The following is a 19,535-nucleotide window of genomic DNA, read 5'->3' on the forward strand; positions in this document are numbered from 1 at the left end:
TTATTAGATCTATTTTATAATAAAAATAATTTTATAATTTGACTCGTAATATTAAATTACGTTAGTTTATAATGTGTAATTCTTGTATGATTAAAATATTTATCTCATAGATATAACTTCTTATATAAATATCCATCATTTGGTTGGAGAAGGCCACGTGGGTAGCTGCGACACGAAACTGGCGCCAAAATTTCCCGCCAAAACTCCGAACCGACCCGGATTCGCAAAGCGGGTGGGCATGGGTTGACACATTGGGTTGCATTAAGGCGATAGATGGAAAGCAGGAAAGGTTATCCTTGTGAAAGCGCAGAAGAAACGGCCGCTCCTAAACGAAAAAGCTCATACGCACGGATAGAAAATGGCCGGAGATGGAGAAGGGCCTTCTCCTTCGACCCCGAACTCGCCGTCCTCCACGGGTTTCAACAGTGATCAGCTTCCTCACACTGACCGCAGCTTAGAGAACTTCACCGACGATGATTACGACGATGAGGAGGCCGCCGTCGATCCCGTAATTATCCGTGACGAGCCCGAAGAGGTTGAGGAAGAGGAAGATGGAGAGGATCTTTTCAACGATACCTTCATGGAGTCAGTCTGATTTTTCTCTTCCTATTCCAGTTCCCTCTCACTCCTCATTTTAAGATTTCAAATTGTTTGCGAAAATGTTATTTATTATTTTTACAAAATTAAACGCAGTGATTATCGGAGGATGAATGAGCATGACCAGTACGAGTCGATGGGGCTGGATGACTCTCTGGAGGACGAGCGAGATTTGGACCAGATCATGCGGGACCGCAGGGCTGCTGAGTTGGAGCTCGACACCCGCGATGGCCGCAACGTCAACCGCAAGCTTCCTCAGCTTCTCCATGACCAAGGTTCTTTTTATCATAACATGGTCTCTATCTTATTACGTGGTGTGTTGTTATTTGCCAAGTTTTATTTTTCGTACCGGTTTTGACTTAGTTTTTCACTCTTTAATTGCTATGTTTTAAATTTTAATCCTTTTAAAGAAAAATTAGTATGTGTATTGACAAATTACCCCCAGTCCATCTATATGCACAACAAACGATGGATCTTAGATCGAGAACGTACACCAAGCCAAGCTCCAGTCCCAAAGCGTTGGAGTAATCAACAGTACTGCCAATTCTCGGGTCGCAATGATTATCCATTATAATTTTGGCTTGGCAGAGTGAGCTATCGCTTATGTTTATCCCTCGTTTGAGCTGGGTAACGGTGGTTAATGTACTCGAATATGTTCATCTACTACGGCAAGCTTTTGGTATTTTTACTGAAAATAACTATTTTAAATTGATTGATTATAACATATCAAGATAATAACACTACCAAACCCCTGCCAAGTGACGAAGGCTTTGGTTTTTGGAATATCACTCTGTTGAAGGTCTAAGATTTAATATTTCATGGGTGTAAATAATTTTTTTTTGGAGCCACACCAAAAGTTAACGATTTAACTAATTTTATATAAAGAAACTTGTTAGAATGCAGTATACAGTACCGGAATTTACTCTGGGAGTATGTCTAGTTCCTGCATTGAAGGGGTCCCGACATTAAAAAAAAAAAAAAAAAAAAAAAAAAAAAAAAAGCTTGGAAGAAAAGAAAGGAAACGGAAAGTGAATGCAAATTCATTGCATGCGTGCCCAAGGAATTTTGATCCATGGCAATGAAGTTAAATACTTGTGGATGCTGAGTTCTGCCTTCGTACTTTATAATCATAGACTTTCACATTTTGGTCACAGACACAGATGATGATAACTATAGGCCGTCAAAGAGGTCTAGAGCTGATTTCAGGCCTCCTGCATCAAGAAGCTTTGACGACGCTGATGGAATGCAAAGTTCACCTGGAAGATCACAGCGAGGACAATCAAGAGAGGATGTGCCCATGACTGATCAGACTGACGATGATCCATATGAGGTGTTAAGCCGTCTTAAGTTTATTCTGTTACTCCTGAAAGCAATGATCCTTCTTCAGCTAATAATGTGCATTACATTTTCAGTCATTAGCTTATTGCTGATTGTGTTCATTGTAGGATGAAGATGATGATGAAGGTGAATTTGAGATGTATCGAGTTCAAGGAACTCTGAGAGAGTGGGTTACCAGGGATGAAGTGCGTCGCTTTATAGCAAAGAAGTTCAAGGATTTTCTACTTACATACGTGAATCCAAAGAATGATCATGGCAACTTCGAATATGTGCGGATAATAAATGAGATGGTATCAGGTAAGCTATTAATTTCTGCTTACATTGCTCCCTGAGAAATTGAAATCGTGTAAGGTGAACCCTTATATGACATGTTTTGTTCGCTACAAAATGCAATCCCTCACAAAGATTTCCTGTTTTATATATTATGTGGACTAATTTGATGTTGCTCTGCAGCTAATAAGTGTAGCTTGGAGATTGATTACAAACAATTTATCTACATCCATCCCAATATTGCCATCTGGTTGGCCGATGCCCCACATTCTGTCCTTGAAGTAATGGAAGATGTTGCCAAGAGTGTTGTCTTTGATTTACATCCAAACTACAAAAATATCCATCAAAAGATCTATGTTCGCATTACCAACTTACCTGTTTATGATCAGATTCGGAATATTAGGTAATATTTATAAATCCATTGCTATTTCTTAAGATCCTTTTACACTGCTAAAGTTTGATTTCAACTTTACACTTGTTTGCTGATTTGCAGGCAAATCCATTTGAACACCATGATTCGTATTGGTGGAGTTGTGACCCGTCGCTCTGGGGTCTTCCCCCAGTTGCAACAGGTAAAGTATGATTGCAACAAATGTGGGGCAATTTTGGGACCATTTTTTCAGAATTCATATTCAGAAGTGAAGGTTGGTTCTTGCCCAGAATGTCAATCGAGTGGACCATTCACCGTCAATATCGAACAGGTGAAATTTCTAGAGCTCACGATTGGAGAACTGAAACTATAAGATTGTATCTTATTCGAAGATATGGGATTTTAATTTATGGAAAAATGCAGGGGAAACTAAGCTAAACAGATGTAAATGCACAGTTTGAGTTGAGGCTTTCATTTCTTTGGGCCCCAAATAGCCAAAAATGAGATGGAACCTCATTTAAACACGAGCTGAAACTCATTGATTTATCTTTCTTTGACTTGTTGCAGACAATTTACAGGAACTACCAAAAGCTTACACTCCAGGAGAGCCCTGGAATTGTGCCTGCAGGTCGGCTTCCTAGATACAAGGAAGTGATACTGTTGAACGATCTGATTGATTGTGCCCGTCCTGGGGAAGAGATTGTAAAGTCCTCTTCTTAGACTTTTTGTTTGTGCTTGTCGCTTATTACTTGTGTTATGAATAATTCCTGATTTTCAGTTTTATGTTTCATGTGGTTAATTACAGGAGGTCACAGGTATTTATACAAATAATTTCGACTTATCTTTGAATACAAAGAATGGTTTTCCTGTATTTGCCACTGTTGTTGAAGCAAACTATGTCACAAAGAAGCAAGACCTGTTTTCTGCATACAAACTTACCCAGGAAGATAAAGAGGAGATAGAAAAGTTGTCTAAAGACCCCAGAATAGGAGAAAGGGTATCTCAACTGACACAATATTTCTTTTTCAGTTATTCTTGTTTCTTCCTCATGAAATTCACTTACTAAGATTGTTTTGAACAATAATTTTCAGATTGTCAAGTCCATTGCTCCATCAATCTATGGCCATGAAGGTATAAAAACTGCAATAGCTCTTGCTATGTTTGGAGGCCAAGAGAAAAATGTTGAGGGGAAACACAGATTACGAGGGGACATAAATGTACTTCTCCTAGGTGATCCAGGGACGGCCAAGTCACAATTTCTCAAGTAAGAATCACTTCGATGTTTGATCTTACTTCAAAGAAGCTTAAAAATTGCTTTTGTAATAGTTATCTCACTTCTCAAGGTTTCTTTAATAGGTACATTGAAAAGACTGGGCAGAGGGCTGTGTATACTACTGGAAAAGGAGCTTCTGCTGTGGGGCTCACGGCAGCAGTGCACAAGGACCCAGTCACAAGGGAGTGGACTCTTGAAGGAGGGGCCCTTGTTCTTGCTGATAAAGGAATTTGCCTTATTGATGAGTTTGACAAGATGAACGATCAGGACAGGTAAGCGAATGCAAATTTGGATGTTACTTGTATAATTTGAAATCCCCGAGAAGGGAAAGTTCATTCTTATCAGAGCATTAAATTTTCTATACTTTATCAGGGTGAGTATTCATGAGGCAATGGAGCAGCAGAGTATTAGCATATCAAAGGCTGGGATTGTCACTTCTCTCCAGGCACGATGCTCTGTGATTGCTGCAGCTAATCCTATTGGAGGAAGGTATAAAAATGTATAAATTTATACGAGGTGCTATTACTATCAGTTGATTCAGTTGTACTGTCACTGAGGTTTGGTAAAATGGCTTTTACATAAGAATCTTTAAATATATGAACGCCTATCACATTGACATAGATGCAGGAAGTCTTAGGGGTTGTTTGGGAATAGAGATGTTTTATTGTATCTCATCATTTCAAAAATTTTCATAATTTTCTTCCTAAACATTACTCAAACACAAACACTTTTCAATTTCATATATTCAACTTTTTCATCTAATCATTACCTAATTATTACAACTTGTCTAAACTTTCAAACCAAACACAAAAAACAATTCAACCTTCCAAATCTCAAAACAAAAATCATATTATAATAATATTTTAATTTTATAATATCCTATTCAAATTTTTCTCTATTCTTTCCTAAAACCTAATAAAACATCTTAACTCAAATTATTTCACTTCTATTCAGAAATCATCTCACTACTATTCATAGAATTTTCATTTCATCTCTTTCTCCAAGCATCCCCTTAGAGTGCTCATTTTTTCCCTTGGGATATTTCTTAAACATGTTTTAGATAATAAAGGCCATTTGTTCACTCTCTCTCTCTCTCTCTCTCTCTCTCTCTCTCTCTCTCTCTCTCTCTCCAAACTCGCGCTCTTACTTTCATACACTTTTGTTGTCTTCAACTGGCCAGGTTTGAACTCATTGTCTTGTGTTTCAAACTTTTTACTTCTTAAGTCATAATTTAATTTATATGGCTATTTTCCAGATATGATTCCTCAAAAACATTTTCACATAATGTCGAGTTAACGGATCCCATCATTTCTCGTTTTGACATCCTCTGCGTTGTAAAGGTTATATTTCTGCAAACTCAATCTCCATTAATAGTTTTACTACTTGTTCAATGATGCTGACATGAAAGAGAATTGATAACTTGCAGGATGTTGTCGACTCTGTCACGGATGAAATGCTTGCAAAGTTTGTGGTGGACAGCCATTTTAGGTCACAACCAAAGGGTGGTAACATTGATGATAAGTCTGTAAGCGAGTCCAATGAAGATAATCAATCAGCTTCCAGGCCGGTTGATCCTGAGGTCCGAAAGCCAGATCCTACTTGTGTTCCCACGTAGTTCTAGATTTTTCAAACTTGGTCTTCCCCAACTTAATCCTTAAGAATCCTGTCTTCTTTTCCAGATACTTCCTCAAGATCTGCTAAAGAAGTACATAACTTATGCCAAGTTGAACGTATTTCCAAGGTTGCATGATGCTGATATGGATAAGCTCACACATGTTTATGCCGAACTGCGAAGAGAATCTTCGGTAAGGTTCTCTATTAGTGACTATATGGTACTGTTATTTGTTGAGGTTCTCACTATATTTCCTGCTCTTCCATTGTGTCCAATCTAGCATGGGCAAGGGGTGCCTATAGCAGTGAGGCACATAGAGTCAATGATACGAATGTCAGAAGCGCATGCTAGAATGCACCTCAGACAGCATGTCACACAAGATGATGTAGATATGGCCATTCGTGTCCTGCTTGATTCATTTATTTCAACCCAAAAGTTCGGGGTACAGAAAGCTTTGCAAAAGGTATTCAAAGAGATCCTCCTTTTAGAGTCATTTCCAGTAGCCTTTCCTTTCCAGCATCTTCTGGGCATTTTCTTTCGGGTTCTACTTATAACTATCACACTGCAGCTCAAACACCATCCGCCCCATCTTAGTTGTCTCTATAATATGTGTACTTTTCAAAACACTATTGTCAGTAATGCGCGCATTTAAATTTTCCTGGCATAGCCATATAGAAATTGACATGCTGGGTATGGTCAAGAATGCTCGAGGTAGGGATTTTTTAGGGCAACACTGGTCCATTGTTTACCAACACTTTTTATTGTTCTACATGGGCTGCCTTTTGTTTCACAAAAGCATTTATAGCTATTGACAAGGTATCTGTTCATTTCTGATTTCAGACGCTCTTTATTCTGCCATTTCTGTAGGCCTAAACCATATGGGACGTGCACTATTGGCAATGCTTGCAGTTTTTATGCTTATAAACCATGCAATTACATTTATTCCGAGCAAGTACCATGAAATATGCCTGCAAATGGAAGTTTGCATATTGTTACATAGAAAACTTTGAACTTTGGTAGTAGATCATTTGGACAATTGGTTGACAACGATTTGATGTGGTCTTTGCAGAGCTTTAGAAAGTACATGACTTTCAAGAAGGATTACAACGAGCTGCTTTTATATCTTCTTCGTGAGCTTGTCAAGAATGCACTGCATTTTGAAGAAATTGTTACTGGTTCCACTTTAGGGCTTTCCCACATTGATGTGAAAGTAGAGGAATTGCAGAGCAAGGTAAAAAAATCCTCCCCCCCCCCCCCACAAAAAAAAAAAAAAAAAAAGGAAAAAAGAAAAACAAGACGTTTTGTATTTCCCTCAATATAAATTGGCTTGATTTCTTAAGATGAGGACAAACGTAGGGCTTACTGAAGTTTTGGTTTGATTTCATTTTGTGCAGGCACAAGAACATGATATCTACGATCTAAAACCCTTCTTTACGAGCCTCCACTTTTCGAGAGCCAATTTTTCATTGGATGAAGACCGGGGAGTGATCAGGCATCGCCTTGCAAAATGATGACAAAATATTGCGCTCAGTTTTTCTTAGGAAAATTAATCGGTCAGTACCCTCGGGGGAAGGCTGTTCCTACAACGGTTTCTCGAGAACAGCTGTGGATATTTATTATACAATGTTTTAGTTATAATTAGTTACTATTTTCATAAGTACGTGTATGTTTATTGTGAGTTGTTGAAAAGATCGATGGGAATTTTAAGTTGTATGAGCCCAACATGCCCAACAATTCGTAGACGCTAAAATCTGAATTGGGTCGATTTACTAAACACTTAAATCCAGAAAATATTGTATTTGATCTTGGGTGGGATGCATCATATATCCTCTGTCCCAAAGACAAGGAACTTTTTTTTGGAACCCACATACACACACGTTATATTTGGGTATCTATCAGTTACCCATAGTATATAGTATGTATATGTCTAGCTGTGATTTAGCAGAAAATCTGCGGGGCTTAATTTATTAGAATCAATAACAGGGAGCATCATAATGGATGGATTAATTTTGAAGACTGTTTGAAGGTTTTACGATGATGACGTGTGTGATTGGCACGACGTATCTCATCGGGACTATCAGAGGAGGGCTGAAGGTTGGGTCAGTCAACCATGAATTTTTATTGTTTCAGTTTCGCTTTCTGTATGATTCAGAAGACGACACCGAACTCACGCACGCACGCAAGCAAGCACTGTACCAATGCATTAGGTTTGAATATATATATATAAAATGTGGCTGTAAATTAATCATATATTGTGCTGTACTGTGAAGATACTTTGTTTGTTTGACCCTTACTTTGTCCTTTTGTTGGCCCCAACCCCAGCCCCAAATCTCTCATCTTGGACTTAGACTTGGACTGTATCCAGCTCATTAATAACAGCATCCGGTGATCTCACCTACAGTCCCAACTCTGCCAACCCAACTCCACAGGGGCTAAAGAAATGCATGCACCCTGCCACCCAACGTGCCTCTTACTACGGTCCTCTGCCACTCTTCCCCATCTCAGCCTTCTCCCTGATTCGTTCCTTTTTTTTATTCTTTTCTTTTTATAATTTTTACCCACCTGTCGTATAGTTAATTTTATTACTTAGTTTTAAGTCATTTAAAATATAGCATATCAATAAATGTACATAGTCAATGGTAACAGCCAACAGACGAATGGTATTGCATATTTAATTATGTTTTCTGTTTATTAACTACCTTTTTTTAATAAAACATTGTATATCTAAACATGATAAGAACGTTGGAACTTCAACATCAGCTTGACCGCTTCCAAATTAGAAAACCATTGTTAATTTAGATAGAAATATGTATAAAAAGAATCATTGTCTTTGGAAGAGGCATAAGAATAATTATCTTTTTACAGTTCATTTCCACTTATAAAGATATTAATGTTTGTTCTTTTATCATGGAAATTTCAAAATGGGATCTGAATTATAATGTCAGTCAAAATGAGATTAGATTATGTCTCCCGACAAAAAAGTGTAACTAGTCCTACTTCTTCAACTTAAATCATAAATGCTCTCTTAGATTCCAATTCCTTTCTACAAAAGAAAATATATATATATTTATTATTTATGACGAGATTAAACTATTTATCAATTATTTATAAATTCTCGTCATAAACAACTAATGCCTTTAAATGTACAGAAATAGGAGATATACATGTAATCCCGCAGGGAGTGATCGTTATGTATTTGGTTATGTCATTGCCTGTTGGATTAACGTCGCGGTTTTTGAAGCTTATTATAGAAATCAAGACTGGATAAAAGCTGTCCATCCCAAACGACCAAATCAAGCCTACAATCTCTGACGAAGAATGGATGAATTAATTAAAACAATTCATGGACTCCCGATCCATGTCATCAATACATGAGCAAGATGATGATCATGTTTGTTCCAAATTGCTTATTTATCTCGATGATCGGGAGAGTAGTTATAATCTTGTGATGTTGCTCAAAATCTTCATGATATTGAGGAGAAAATAAAAGTGCAAATTAATGAGAAATAATAAATTACAACTTAAGACTAGAGAGGATTCAATCAACTAAGTTCTTGTATCTATCTGATCGTATTGAAGTTTTACAGAATTTTCAGGGTTTTTTATAGAAACCCAGAAGGATTTAAAAAAAAAAAAAACACAACAGAAGGCTAGCAGCATCTCGACGTTCCTGATCAAATATACATCCATTTTCTTGATTTAATCTTGATCTTGGCTTTTGAAGGAGGTTTGGTACAAGTAACATGAATTTGCTGTTCTGATCTTCGAGTGATTTTTTGAGGCCCTTTCGGTTGAGATTTCTTCCTTCTCTTCATCCCAAATGAAGAAAGTTTTCTCTTTTCCGTCTCCCTTATCGTTTCGAGCTTTGGCTTCCATTGGCGTGATGAGACAAGCTGTGCGTACTCCTTCTGCAATCGAGGCGTAGTGCATACTGCACTACTCGAGCTCTCGGTATTCTTTTTTTCTTCTTCTTCGCCCTGGATCTTTCTTTCTTCCAACAGCTGCGATATGAACTCATCTGAGACGCGTATGCTCAGACATCCAGATGGAGTTTTCTGTATATGAAAAGGTTCACAAACAGCTGCTTTTCTTACAAACGCATTCCTCGAGTCTTTAGAGATCGGCGAAGAAGATGAGTCCGGGGATGAATCGAGTTGACCGGAGGCAAACGAGGCTATAGTCACGAATGACAGTACAGATTGGAAGAAATGATTAGGAAGAAGGAAATACTTGTGGCCGGGCTGCAGCTCGTCGTCCTCCGAAAGAGCAGGAATCTTCTGGCCGATGTAAAACGAATCTGCGCGGCAAACCTGGTGCTTTGGAAACTCCGACATGAGCTCCGAGACGTGGACAGGACGGCGGTAGATCTTGACGACGCCATCAGATTTGATCAGCTTGATTGTCCCCCCGACTGGCGGCTCGAACTCAGTCGGCCGGAGTTGCAAGCAAGAGGCATGCCTCCCCAATACGTGGAAACACCATGGTATCATCTGGAGATTGAGGTACTTGACGATGCCCATTTTAGCACATAATATTCCTGATGATCAAAATGAAAGCACAGATATTGTGAGAGCAGCAAAAGCCAATAGGGTCTGCGTTTTTGTGGGGATAGATCAGCTAATATAAGATGGAGCGGGTGAATTTTCCAGATTATAGACAGATCAGACTAGACTATATATATATATGGCTGAATGGAATATCCATGCGTATGTCATCTTGTTTCCTTTGGATAAATCGAAGAGAGGAGAGAGAAGATAGCTTGGATTTTAGGGGAGAGGGAGAAGAGGCGTGAGACCCGGGTAAAGCTTCTGCCAACGTACGTAATACAGAATACTACTGTGGATTTGCTTTTTTGTTTGCGTTGAAAGTTTGAAACAATGTTTGACTCGAGGCCCCCCCCGGCCCATCTCCTCTCTCTCTCTCTCTCTCATGTTTTTTATTCGTTTGCTCCGACGTCAATGAATGATGTCAAAAGGACAAATTTGAATCAGATGCCCACCCCGCCGTTCAATCACCCTAGCTTTGCTTTCGTTACACTGAATGTATTCCTGTATTCCTCAAAGTGGTTGGCGTCGTGTATTCAGCCCAGACGTATGGTATAGGGCTTTCACATTACCATGAGGAAAATGATATTATCATAACTTTTAAGACACGACTGCTGAAAAATAAAATAAAAATAAAAATAAAACGCGCACACACGGCCGACAATAAGAGAACAATTACTCACTGTTTTATTGAAATGACTTGTGGTATATTTGGTCGAGAAAAATTGTGAAAATATTCTTCGCTTCATTTTAAAGTATCTTGAGATGTATTTTTAATTGGGTTTTATGAAATAAATAAATAAAACTGATAAAATTCTTTGTCCGAATTAAGAAGTCGTTTGAATAAATTTTTAGGATAATTTTCTTTTATTTTGTAAAAATTTTGTTGTGTTGTGTTTTTTATTTTTTATTTTTACTGAAATTTAGTAAGGTGTTTAGATAAAAATTTGAGAAATGAAAATAAAATGTTTTTTTATATTTAAAAAAATGTAAACATTGTATATTTTTTTTAACAAAAATTCTATATACAATCATTTTTACATAATTTTTATACATCAATTAATGTGATTTATTACGTTACATTTTTTAATATAAATGAACTACTTTAGTCAATCTTATCAGTGGAATATGTAAAGAGTATGTAAAAAAAACTTTATGTAATATAACTCTTTTTAAAAAAAAAAAGCAAAATTTCAAAATATGGAGAAACCAAACGCCACCTATCTTTTAAAATTGGAAACAAGCCGGAGGTTTTATTAAAATTTCTATGATCTATTTGATGCTCATTTGCATGTACATATATGAATTATAAATATACAAGATTTGTTTTTAGCATAAATAAATATACAAGATTTGATATGATATATTAGATATATCTATTTTTTTTTTTAAATTATAGTCTTATTTACCACTTCAAATAATCACATTTCTTTTTCTTAAATTCTTTTGATATGCTTAACATTTTATTTTTTAAGTTGGGCTTCAAGATATGGAAATCCTTCATGCACAATAATCTCATGATAAAAGTACCAAAATAAATTACACTTGCACAAGGATCATTCCAGAGTTTAGACGCTATGAAAATCCTCATTACTACATTGGCTTGTTCGGCAAGCCCCTGTATCCGGCCGGCAGTTGGGGCGGGTGGGTGGTGCCATCAACCAACATATGATGGGCGGGCGGGTGGATTAACGCTCATGGGAAATGTCCGAAGTCAGGTGCTAGGTTGGACCTTGGACCCGCCCTAATTTCACCCATTTACCCAGCCTAATATACACACACATATATAATATTTTATATTTTATTTAAAAAAAAAGTATATAAAACAATTTAGTTTAGACCAAATATGTATAGCCTAAATCTATTCTCCCAATTTTCTCCCCTCCCCCATCTCTTGAATTTCTTTGAATCTTTGATGTTGAGTCTCTTCTAGCTGTAATTGTTGCTGCATTATTGCTAGAAGTGTAAAAAAATCAGTAAACTGGTAAATTTGACCGGATCAGACCAAACTCGAGTTTAGTTCGGTTCAGTACCAATTTTATTTTTCTTAAAATTGGTTAAAATCAGTCCTATTCTGATTTTTTTTAAACTGGACCAAACCGGTTCATATATATTTTATAATTTTTATATATAATATATAATTATATATAAAATAGTTTTATATTTTATGATAAATTACTAATTAATATAATATTAAATTTTAAAATTTTATATCACTATAATTTATTATATTAATAATTATACTAATATTATATCATTATATATTATAATATAATATATCACTATAATCTATAATACAATTATAATATATATTATAATTTATTATCACTGTAATATTATATATCATATTATATATAATATAATATATTAAAATTAAAAAATCGAAATGAACCGGATCAGAGACTAGTAAAATTGGGATACTAATTTAAGAAGGTAACCAGTACGTAATTGATTTAGAAAAATGTAAAAACGATATATACCGATTCAATCATAAATTTTATCTAAAATCAAATAGGTCGAACCAATTACATCCCTAATATCGTGGTAACTCAATTTTTAGTCTCAACTCTCAAGTAAGAATTGGCCGCTTACGTCTCATTATTTTTATCTACTTAGTTCTTTGTCTCCGTTTTGTGTTCGGAAAATGATAAACTTATTTTTTTATTTATAATTTATATACATATGTAGGAAAATAATATTATTTTAAATTTTATTTTGATTTTATTGATGATTTGATGTGTTTAAATATAATATAAAAAATTATTATATTTAAAATTATTTATAAATTATAAATGAATTGGTAGTGTATTATTATCCCAGATAGAGCCACTCGTCCCGGTGGTAGGAGGCTCGGGGACCAAACTCACCCCCCGCTCTGGCTGCCCGCCCACAAGGGATGGGTAGCACCCACATGAATCGTTACCTAATATCTGAACTATCGGGTAAAAAAAAATTTATAAAAGTGGTCAAAATAGCCCGCCGTTCATATTCATATCCATTCGATTCAGAAAAACAAGAGACAGGGGGAGGGGAGTGTGTCTTTATCCGATTCCGATATTTGACTGTTGGACGGAGCACGTGGTTAGGTCTAAAACGACATTATGTGGCCGTGTACAAATGTCGGCGTTGAAACTCCCTATTTGGGCACGAGTCTTTTACATTCTCCTAACAAACACAAACGTGCGGTTTGCATTTGAAACATTCAAAGTTGAGATCCAACTTTCCTGATTCGGTTTGAGAAATCAAAAATGATAAATACACGATACTTTTCAATATATTTCATAATCATATTTTACAATGAAAGATATTATTATAAAACACGATATAAAAATAATACCATTTTATAAAAATGTCCTCATTTTATATTATGTGTTATGAAAATTGTTGTGTGTGTATTATTACTCATTTAAATAATTATTTAAAATATGCAATTTAACAAATGTGATTCGAAGTAATAAAATTTAAAATAAAGAACATATTGTTCAATTAAAGATAAATTTATCAAAGCTTTTTAGAGATCCAAATGGCATAAGGCCTGGTCTCTAAATGTGAGAACCACGTTCGAATCCCGTCACCATGTATCAAAAATTAAAAATGAATCAGAGCAATATTACTGTAATTTATTAAGTCAGCAATGACACACGCACAAACATTTTTACAAATTTTTTACAACTATATTTTATAATAAGAATATTTATATAAAATAATGTTACTTAAAAATTTATTTATAAAAATACTACTCGATTAAAATCTATTTGTATAAATACTTATAGAAATATATATATATATATATATATATTTCTTCTTATTAATTTTACCATTTTAATCACACCAATTGAAACTAGACATATTATATGATTTTATAAATAAGTATACACAAAAAAATCACTTAAAATGTTGTGCTTTTTCAGCTTATCAGGTATAACTAAAATTAATAAAATTTAGATGAAAAATAGTACTGTCTGTAAATGTCAGTAAAGTCATACACGTGGGGATTCAGCTTGATTGAAATTAGGTAAAATTACCGGTCAAAAGTGTACATATGATATTGATGTAACGTATTATAATAATTTTATTTAGAAGTCTTGATACCATATCTTATTTAAGTAATATTATTTAATTGAAAATATTAATTTTAAAATTAAATCTTACAAATTAAATTATATTATATAAATAATGTGTTATGTAAAAAATTTTAAACGCTTAACGTATTATGTGTAGAGGGGATTTTCATAATTAAATTTAATATGTTTTTTATTAACTAAAAGGGGGATGGATAAGAAAGGGAAAGTTAAGGCCTGGCTTTCTATAAACGGACCCTCACTGAAAGAAAAGGCCCATTAGAAAAGAAGAGGCCCAAACATTTCCGAGTCGCGGGAGCCTTGCGGTTGTCTCTGTGACTTGTCTCTCTTGCTCTGCAGCCCAAAGATTTTCTTCCAGCTCTCAGCAATGTTTCGTTTGAAGTTGTACCGAATTTGAGGGCCGAAGGAAAAAGGAAGGACAGAAATGGGTGGTGGTGGAAGGAGAAGATGGTGGAAAATGCCGGCGTGTGTCGCAATAGTGGTAGTTGCGGATACTGTTTGGGAGCTGAGTTAGCGGTACGGATGGGACAGAGACGGGCGATTCAGGTGTTACACGAATGGTCGGATCGATTGGTGGTGTGGCCGTCCCAGCACACATTGGGGTTCACGCCCTCACTCTGCTGCTCTGCTTGCCCTACGCCGTCTTCTTCGATGCCGCTGCTTCTCTTATCTTTGGATTCTTCCCTGCTGTACCCTGCGTCTTCTCCGTAAAGTTGCTCGCTCGCTTCCCTCTTGTTCTGGGTTGGAAGGTCAGAATCTCCTGCGATTTCATTTCTAAAAAGATTCGATAATGTTGTTATAATCATTATTGTTGTTGCTTAGCTTAGGACTCGTATTACAATTAATTGATCAAATTAAGGTCCATGGAGCATATGCCCATGTCAAAGTTTTGTCTTTGAATTTGATTCTGGCTAATGAATATAACATGCTGTAGTATCAGACTTGGGGAAAGGAATATGGTAATATTGTTCGCCTATTAGTTTCAAAGACACATTTTTGGTGGTACTTTCCTTGTCCGGAAATGAATCCCATGCTACTTGTTTGTTCGTAACTTCGTATACATGAGAGTTGAGATGGATTTGTCCATGTCACTTGGGGCTTACTGATGCAATTGACATCGCGTAAGAGCTTTATAATGTATCAAAAGTTTTATGGCTAACTAATGCGATCGGATTAAAGCTGTGTCATTCGGCTTTGGCTCGCTTTGATATAAAGCTGTTCACGTCTGCCCCTACTGTACCATCTCTATCCTTATTGTACATATGTATCCATTTTCCAGTTCTCCCAGACATTGAATTGAATTCTTAACTTGTAGGACTCTCTCTCTCTCTCTCTCTCTCTCTCTCTCTCATATGCATGCGCACGCAGTTCTCATTAAATGGTTTAAGGTTTAGGACAAAAGTGAAAATGTGGGTTATTTCAGATTAGCATTCTGGAGTTCAAGTTCAGCAATGGAGTGGGCCCAGAGAAATAAATACTTCCATATCCTTTCCAGAGTGTTTGAGCTGATGGTTGGCAGCTTGTCTTGATTGGCCATACCTTGCTATGTCATAAATTATGCCCTAGCTGCCACCAAAGTTGGGTTCATTGTGGATTTTGTGCCGCCGACAGTATTGGATGTCTGCCAATGATCTTGCAGAGCACATCCATTGGCAACCTCGCCGGCGCTATTGTTGCTTCAGCATGTGTTTCTCAGAAATCTCAGGTTTGGTTATACCTTTTCCCTTTACTTGGCTTCATATCGAGGTTTCTTTGTTTCTTTGAGAATCAGAAGTACTCGATTGATATCTCAGTGGCTGAAGTCTCTCCTCAGGAGCATGTTCATGACTGTCAACGATGTTGACTCATCCCAAATCCTGTCCGATGAACAACGAAGCAAGTGCCTGAAAAAGAATCAATAACAGTTTCCTTAACTCTAGTATTTAAATATATTTCTTTGTCCCATTTATTGATGATTTTCTTTTTGAGATCCATTCTGTTGCTATCTTGAATGTCAGGTTTCAAATCGAAGCAAGGCAAATGCTGAAGCTTGATAATCTGACCGATAAGGCAGATAAAAAATTTACTGGCCCAAAGGGCCAAAAGGAAAAAAAGGGGTGGTCTTTATCTGATGCTCAGGTGTGTTCCATGCACGTGTCGCATATCATACTCCATGTTGGATAACATGCTCAGAATCTGCTGAGAATGGTTAGGGCAAAGCCGGTATGCCTTTCACTGGTCTCATATATATAGTTGTTGGACTTAACATAATCCCTGGCATCCTCATAAGCGTTCAGGTCATGCCTCAATACCCAGAATTGCAAGGCATTATTAGGGCAGTTTTGATAATATCTGCCTTGAACTAGAAAAGGTCAGTTTCATTGCCTGCCCCAAAAGAATTTCTTTGTTCTATTAGGAAATATCCGGAATAAGTTATAAAGCTTTGGCTATTTTTTTTTTTTTAAGAAAAGAACTAAAATAAAACTTTTATATATATTGTCAAAACATTAAATTAATTCAAACTGTTCATACATAAAGATAATATCAACTAAAATTCAAACTATCTCACAAACCATACTTTTTCCATCACTCTTAATCTAATCCTTCCACTTGTCATCTAAGCTTCCTTTTTTGTCTTGCTTCTGTTTAACATCAAAATCAACCAAGTTGTAAGGAAGACTCGAAAAGTAGATTACTCTTCTGGGAGAGAGCTGGTAAAGATTTTTGAAATCATCATGACAGAAGACTTTGGGTTTTAAAAAGGGTAAAAACCATTTACTTGAGAAAGAAACCGATGGTTAGAAATTAAGGGTACTACGTTATGGATTTGAAAGGCTGATGATTTCATTTCAATGGATATTTATGAAAGGAGATGAAAGAAAAATGCTAGCTGTGTAACGTGTGAAGTGCTAAAAAAATGAAGAGTGCGGTTGGAATGAAAGCAGGGAATGAAGAAGATGAAAGGCTAATGTGTGCATAAGAAAAGTTTAAAAGCAAAAGCCCGGTGCGTTTCACTTAGAATGATTTTTTTTTTTGTTTTTTTTTGGTATACAAGTAAACAAATGGGCTGGGTTTATGGGTTGGGTACTACATCTAAAATGCAATCAACGTTTCTCCAAATTTGGAGAACGATCACATTCTTTGAGAGGGAAAAAAAATATGAAATTTTTTTAAAAAATTTTCTCACAAAAATATGAAAAGGGCTCTTAAAAATATCTAAATCTGAATCTTTAAGCTTAGACTAATTTTGTACGTCAATATTCTTTATTTTTGGCGAGATGAAATTTCATTTTCAAGTAAACAAACATGGTACAAAGTGGAGTCCTAACCAGTGGCAAACCAACGTTGTCCCCCCGGCCCCCAAAAATAAATAAATAAATAAATAAAATATTTAATTTCAAAATATTATCTATTTTCAAGGATGTGACTTCTCTAAAATTAAAATTAAAACTAAGTTTAGAAGAAAACATAAATTTATTAATATAGATCTTAAAGTTTTTTATTATATACTATTGAGTTTCTTAATATGGAATTTAAAGTGAAAATACAAGAAAGATTATTTAAGGTCAATGATTTATAAGAAAAATAATTTGTAATTATATTTTTATGATTTTTCAATCTCTTTTTAATTTACATAAGATAAATGATGTTTGCAATTCTAGGATATGCAAGTCCTGTCCACTTTTGAAAAGAAAAAAAAAGTAAATCTAGGACTTATATGAAAAAAATTATTTTTTAATAATAGACTCAACTTTTTTTTGAAATGGAGTGCCTAGAGCTTGTATGTCCTAAAACTGTATCTAAGATTACTCTTTTTATAAATGTGTCACACAGTAGAAAAATTGGCCCCCCTTGACACAATTACTAGTTCTGCCCCCGGTCCTAACAATCAGCCTAGCACAATCAACACAAGTGTATGCCTCTTTTAAGAATATTCATTCATTTCCATAAGATACGCACTCTTACATCACATAATTACTGTGTTTTTTGTTCATCGTGATGTTGTTTGTGGAGGGATACACACTGTATGCTTTGAGGGTATTCATTGGTTCGCAGATGTACCATGAATTTATTCTGAGTTTCTATTTCAACTGTCTCAATTCCAAGGCAAAGTTGAGGATTATGATTGTCACTTCTTTGAAAACCATGAAATATGTTACGTGGAGGAAATGTTTCCTCAAACTCTTTGGCCCCACCCTGCTTTTTTGTTAGTAAGATTTATGATACGTATAATCAGGGATGGATTTTGAGTGTGCCTTGCTGAATTCATCCATTTCGATATCTTATACATGAGTTTGATTACACATTGGCTGCTCTGAGTTTATTCATTGCTACTGGGACATTCAATTTCCAAGTTTCTATTCAACTGTCTCAATCCAAGACAGTGTTGGGAATTATGCATGATTTGTCACCAGTTTGAAAACCATGGACTTTGTTACGTGAAGGAAATGTTTCCCCAAACCCTTTGGCCCTAGATTCATGATATGAATTATTAGGATGTGTTTCGAGCATCTCACGGCCATTCACTTGTACAATTCTATGTCTTTTCCATGAGTTTGGATGTACATGTATCATCTTTTTGAAGCCAATGGTGAAAGGTGAAAGCCTATAGAAACCCACTTAGACAAACCCATCTTCCTGGGCAAAGCTAGGGATCCCCAAGAGAGAGCTAATAGCATCCTCAATGGATTAAGCTAAATACTAAATCCATTCCATATTTAGCCAATAAACCCCAAAATAACATCACATTGGATTAGCTGGACTTTAGCTACATTAACTTCTAAAAGATTTACAAACTTGGAAGTCACTGTAGTCTGTAGATAGGTCAAATGTGTATTTTATTTATTTATTTCTCTTTCTTCCTTCTCCTAACTGCCCCCCTTTATTATTTTGTACTGCTTACAGCCATTTACATAAAACTCAGTACATATTAAAGAATTAAATCCAAGCAAAAGAAAGAAATGCAGGAAAGCAATGTTACCGGTAGAAGAAACCAAAATATTAAATAAATAAAAAGAAACAACGGGAAAAATAATTGTCATAGCTGGATGAGGAATAAGTAGATTTTTTAAATTATTAATTAGTAATTTAATTTAATTAGAATATGATTACTAATTAATTTTTAATCCATAATTTAATTAGAATTTAATTATTAATTAACATATAATAGGTGGAATGGTAAAATATGATAAAATTAAATAAATTAATAATTACAAAAAATTAAATATTTTTTTAATTATTAATTATTCATTATTATATAATGAATAAATAGATAATTTAATGTGAAAACTTGAGATGAATAGCCAAATTATTATTATATTATTTTACTGTTATATAATGAAAAAATAACTATTTTAATGTGAGGATTTAGAGCATCCTCAATGGATTACTCAAATGCTCAATTCATCCCTATTTAGATATTAGACCCCAAAATATCATCACAATGGATTAGTCAAAATCCAAATATTTG

At 35.4% G+C, this 19,535-nt stretch overlaps 2 protein-coding genes and 1 pseudogene across 2 annotated transcripts; 2 read left to right on the forward strand and 1 right to left on the reverse strand.

Moving 5' to 3' along the window:
• Window positions 1-273: 273 nt before the first annotated feature.
• Window positions 274-7,284, forward strand: LOC122314359 (DNA replication licensing factor MCM2). Its single transcript, XM_043129884.1, has 17 exons — window positions 274-585; window positions 694-872; window positions 1,752-1,927; window positions 2,043-2,232; window positions 2,389-2,608; window positions 2,699-2,906; window positions 3,143-3,277; window positions 3,381-3,572; window positions 3,667-3,839; window positions 3,932-4,120; window positions 4,221-4,337; window positions 5,104-5,188; window positions 5,275-5,427; window positions 5,528-5,653; window positions 5,741-5,923; window positions 6,530-6,691; window positions 6,855-7,284. The coding sequence occupies exons 1-17, from the start codon at window positions 359-361 to the stop codon at window positions 6,969-6,971; spliced, it is 2,832 nt and encodes a 943-aa protein (XP_042985818.1). The 5' UTR covers window positions 274-358; the 3' UTR covers window positions 6,972-7,284.
• A 1,713-nt stretch (window positions 7,285-8,997) lies between these two features.
• LOC122312920 lies at window positions 8,998-10,271 on the reverse strand. The gene has a single exon (XM_043127594.1). It carries the CDS (start codon window positions 9,978-9,980, stop codon window positions 9,135-9,137), a length of 846 nt encoding a protein of 281 aa, XP_042983528.1. The 5' UTR covers window positions 9,981-10,271; the 3' UTR covers window positions 8,998-9,134.
• A 1,430-nt stretch (window positions 10,272-11,701) lies between these two features.
• Window positions 11,702-17,111, forward strand: LOC122312755 (annotated as a pseudogene).
• The last annotated feature ends 2,424 nt before the right edge of the window (window positions 17,112-19,535 follow it).

This window comes from Carya illinoinensis, chromosome 6, assembly GCF_018687715.1.
Source record: "Carya illinoinensis cultivar Pawnee chromosome 6, C.illinoinensisPawnee_v1, whole genome shotgun sequence".
Taxonomy (NCBI): domain Eukaryota; kingdom Viridiplantae; phylum Streptophyta; class Magnoliopsida; order Fagales; family Juglandaceae; genus Carya; species Carya illinoinensis.

Bases quoted from the DNA above. Each gene is read 5' to 3' on its own strand.
- LOC122314359 (XM_043129884.1), top strand. From the start codon at position 359: ATGGCCGGAGATGGAGAAGGGCCTTCTCCTTCGACCCCGAACTCGCCG. The intron at 1,928-2,042 runs GTGTTAAGCCGT...TGTTCATTGTAG, and splicing joins CTGACGATGATCCATATGAG to GATGAAGATGATGATGAAGG. The intron at 3,573-3,666 runs GTATCTCAACTG...AATAATTTTCAG, and splicing joins ACCCCAGAATAGGAGAAAGG to ATTGTCAAGTCCATTGCTCC.
- LOC122312920 (XM_043127594.1), bottom strand. From the start codon at position 9,980: ATGGGCATCGTCAAGTACCTCAATCTCCAGATGATACCATGGTGTTTC.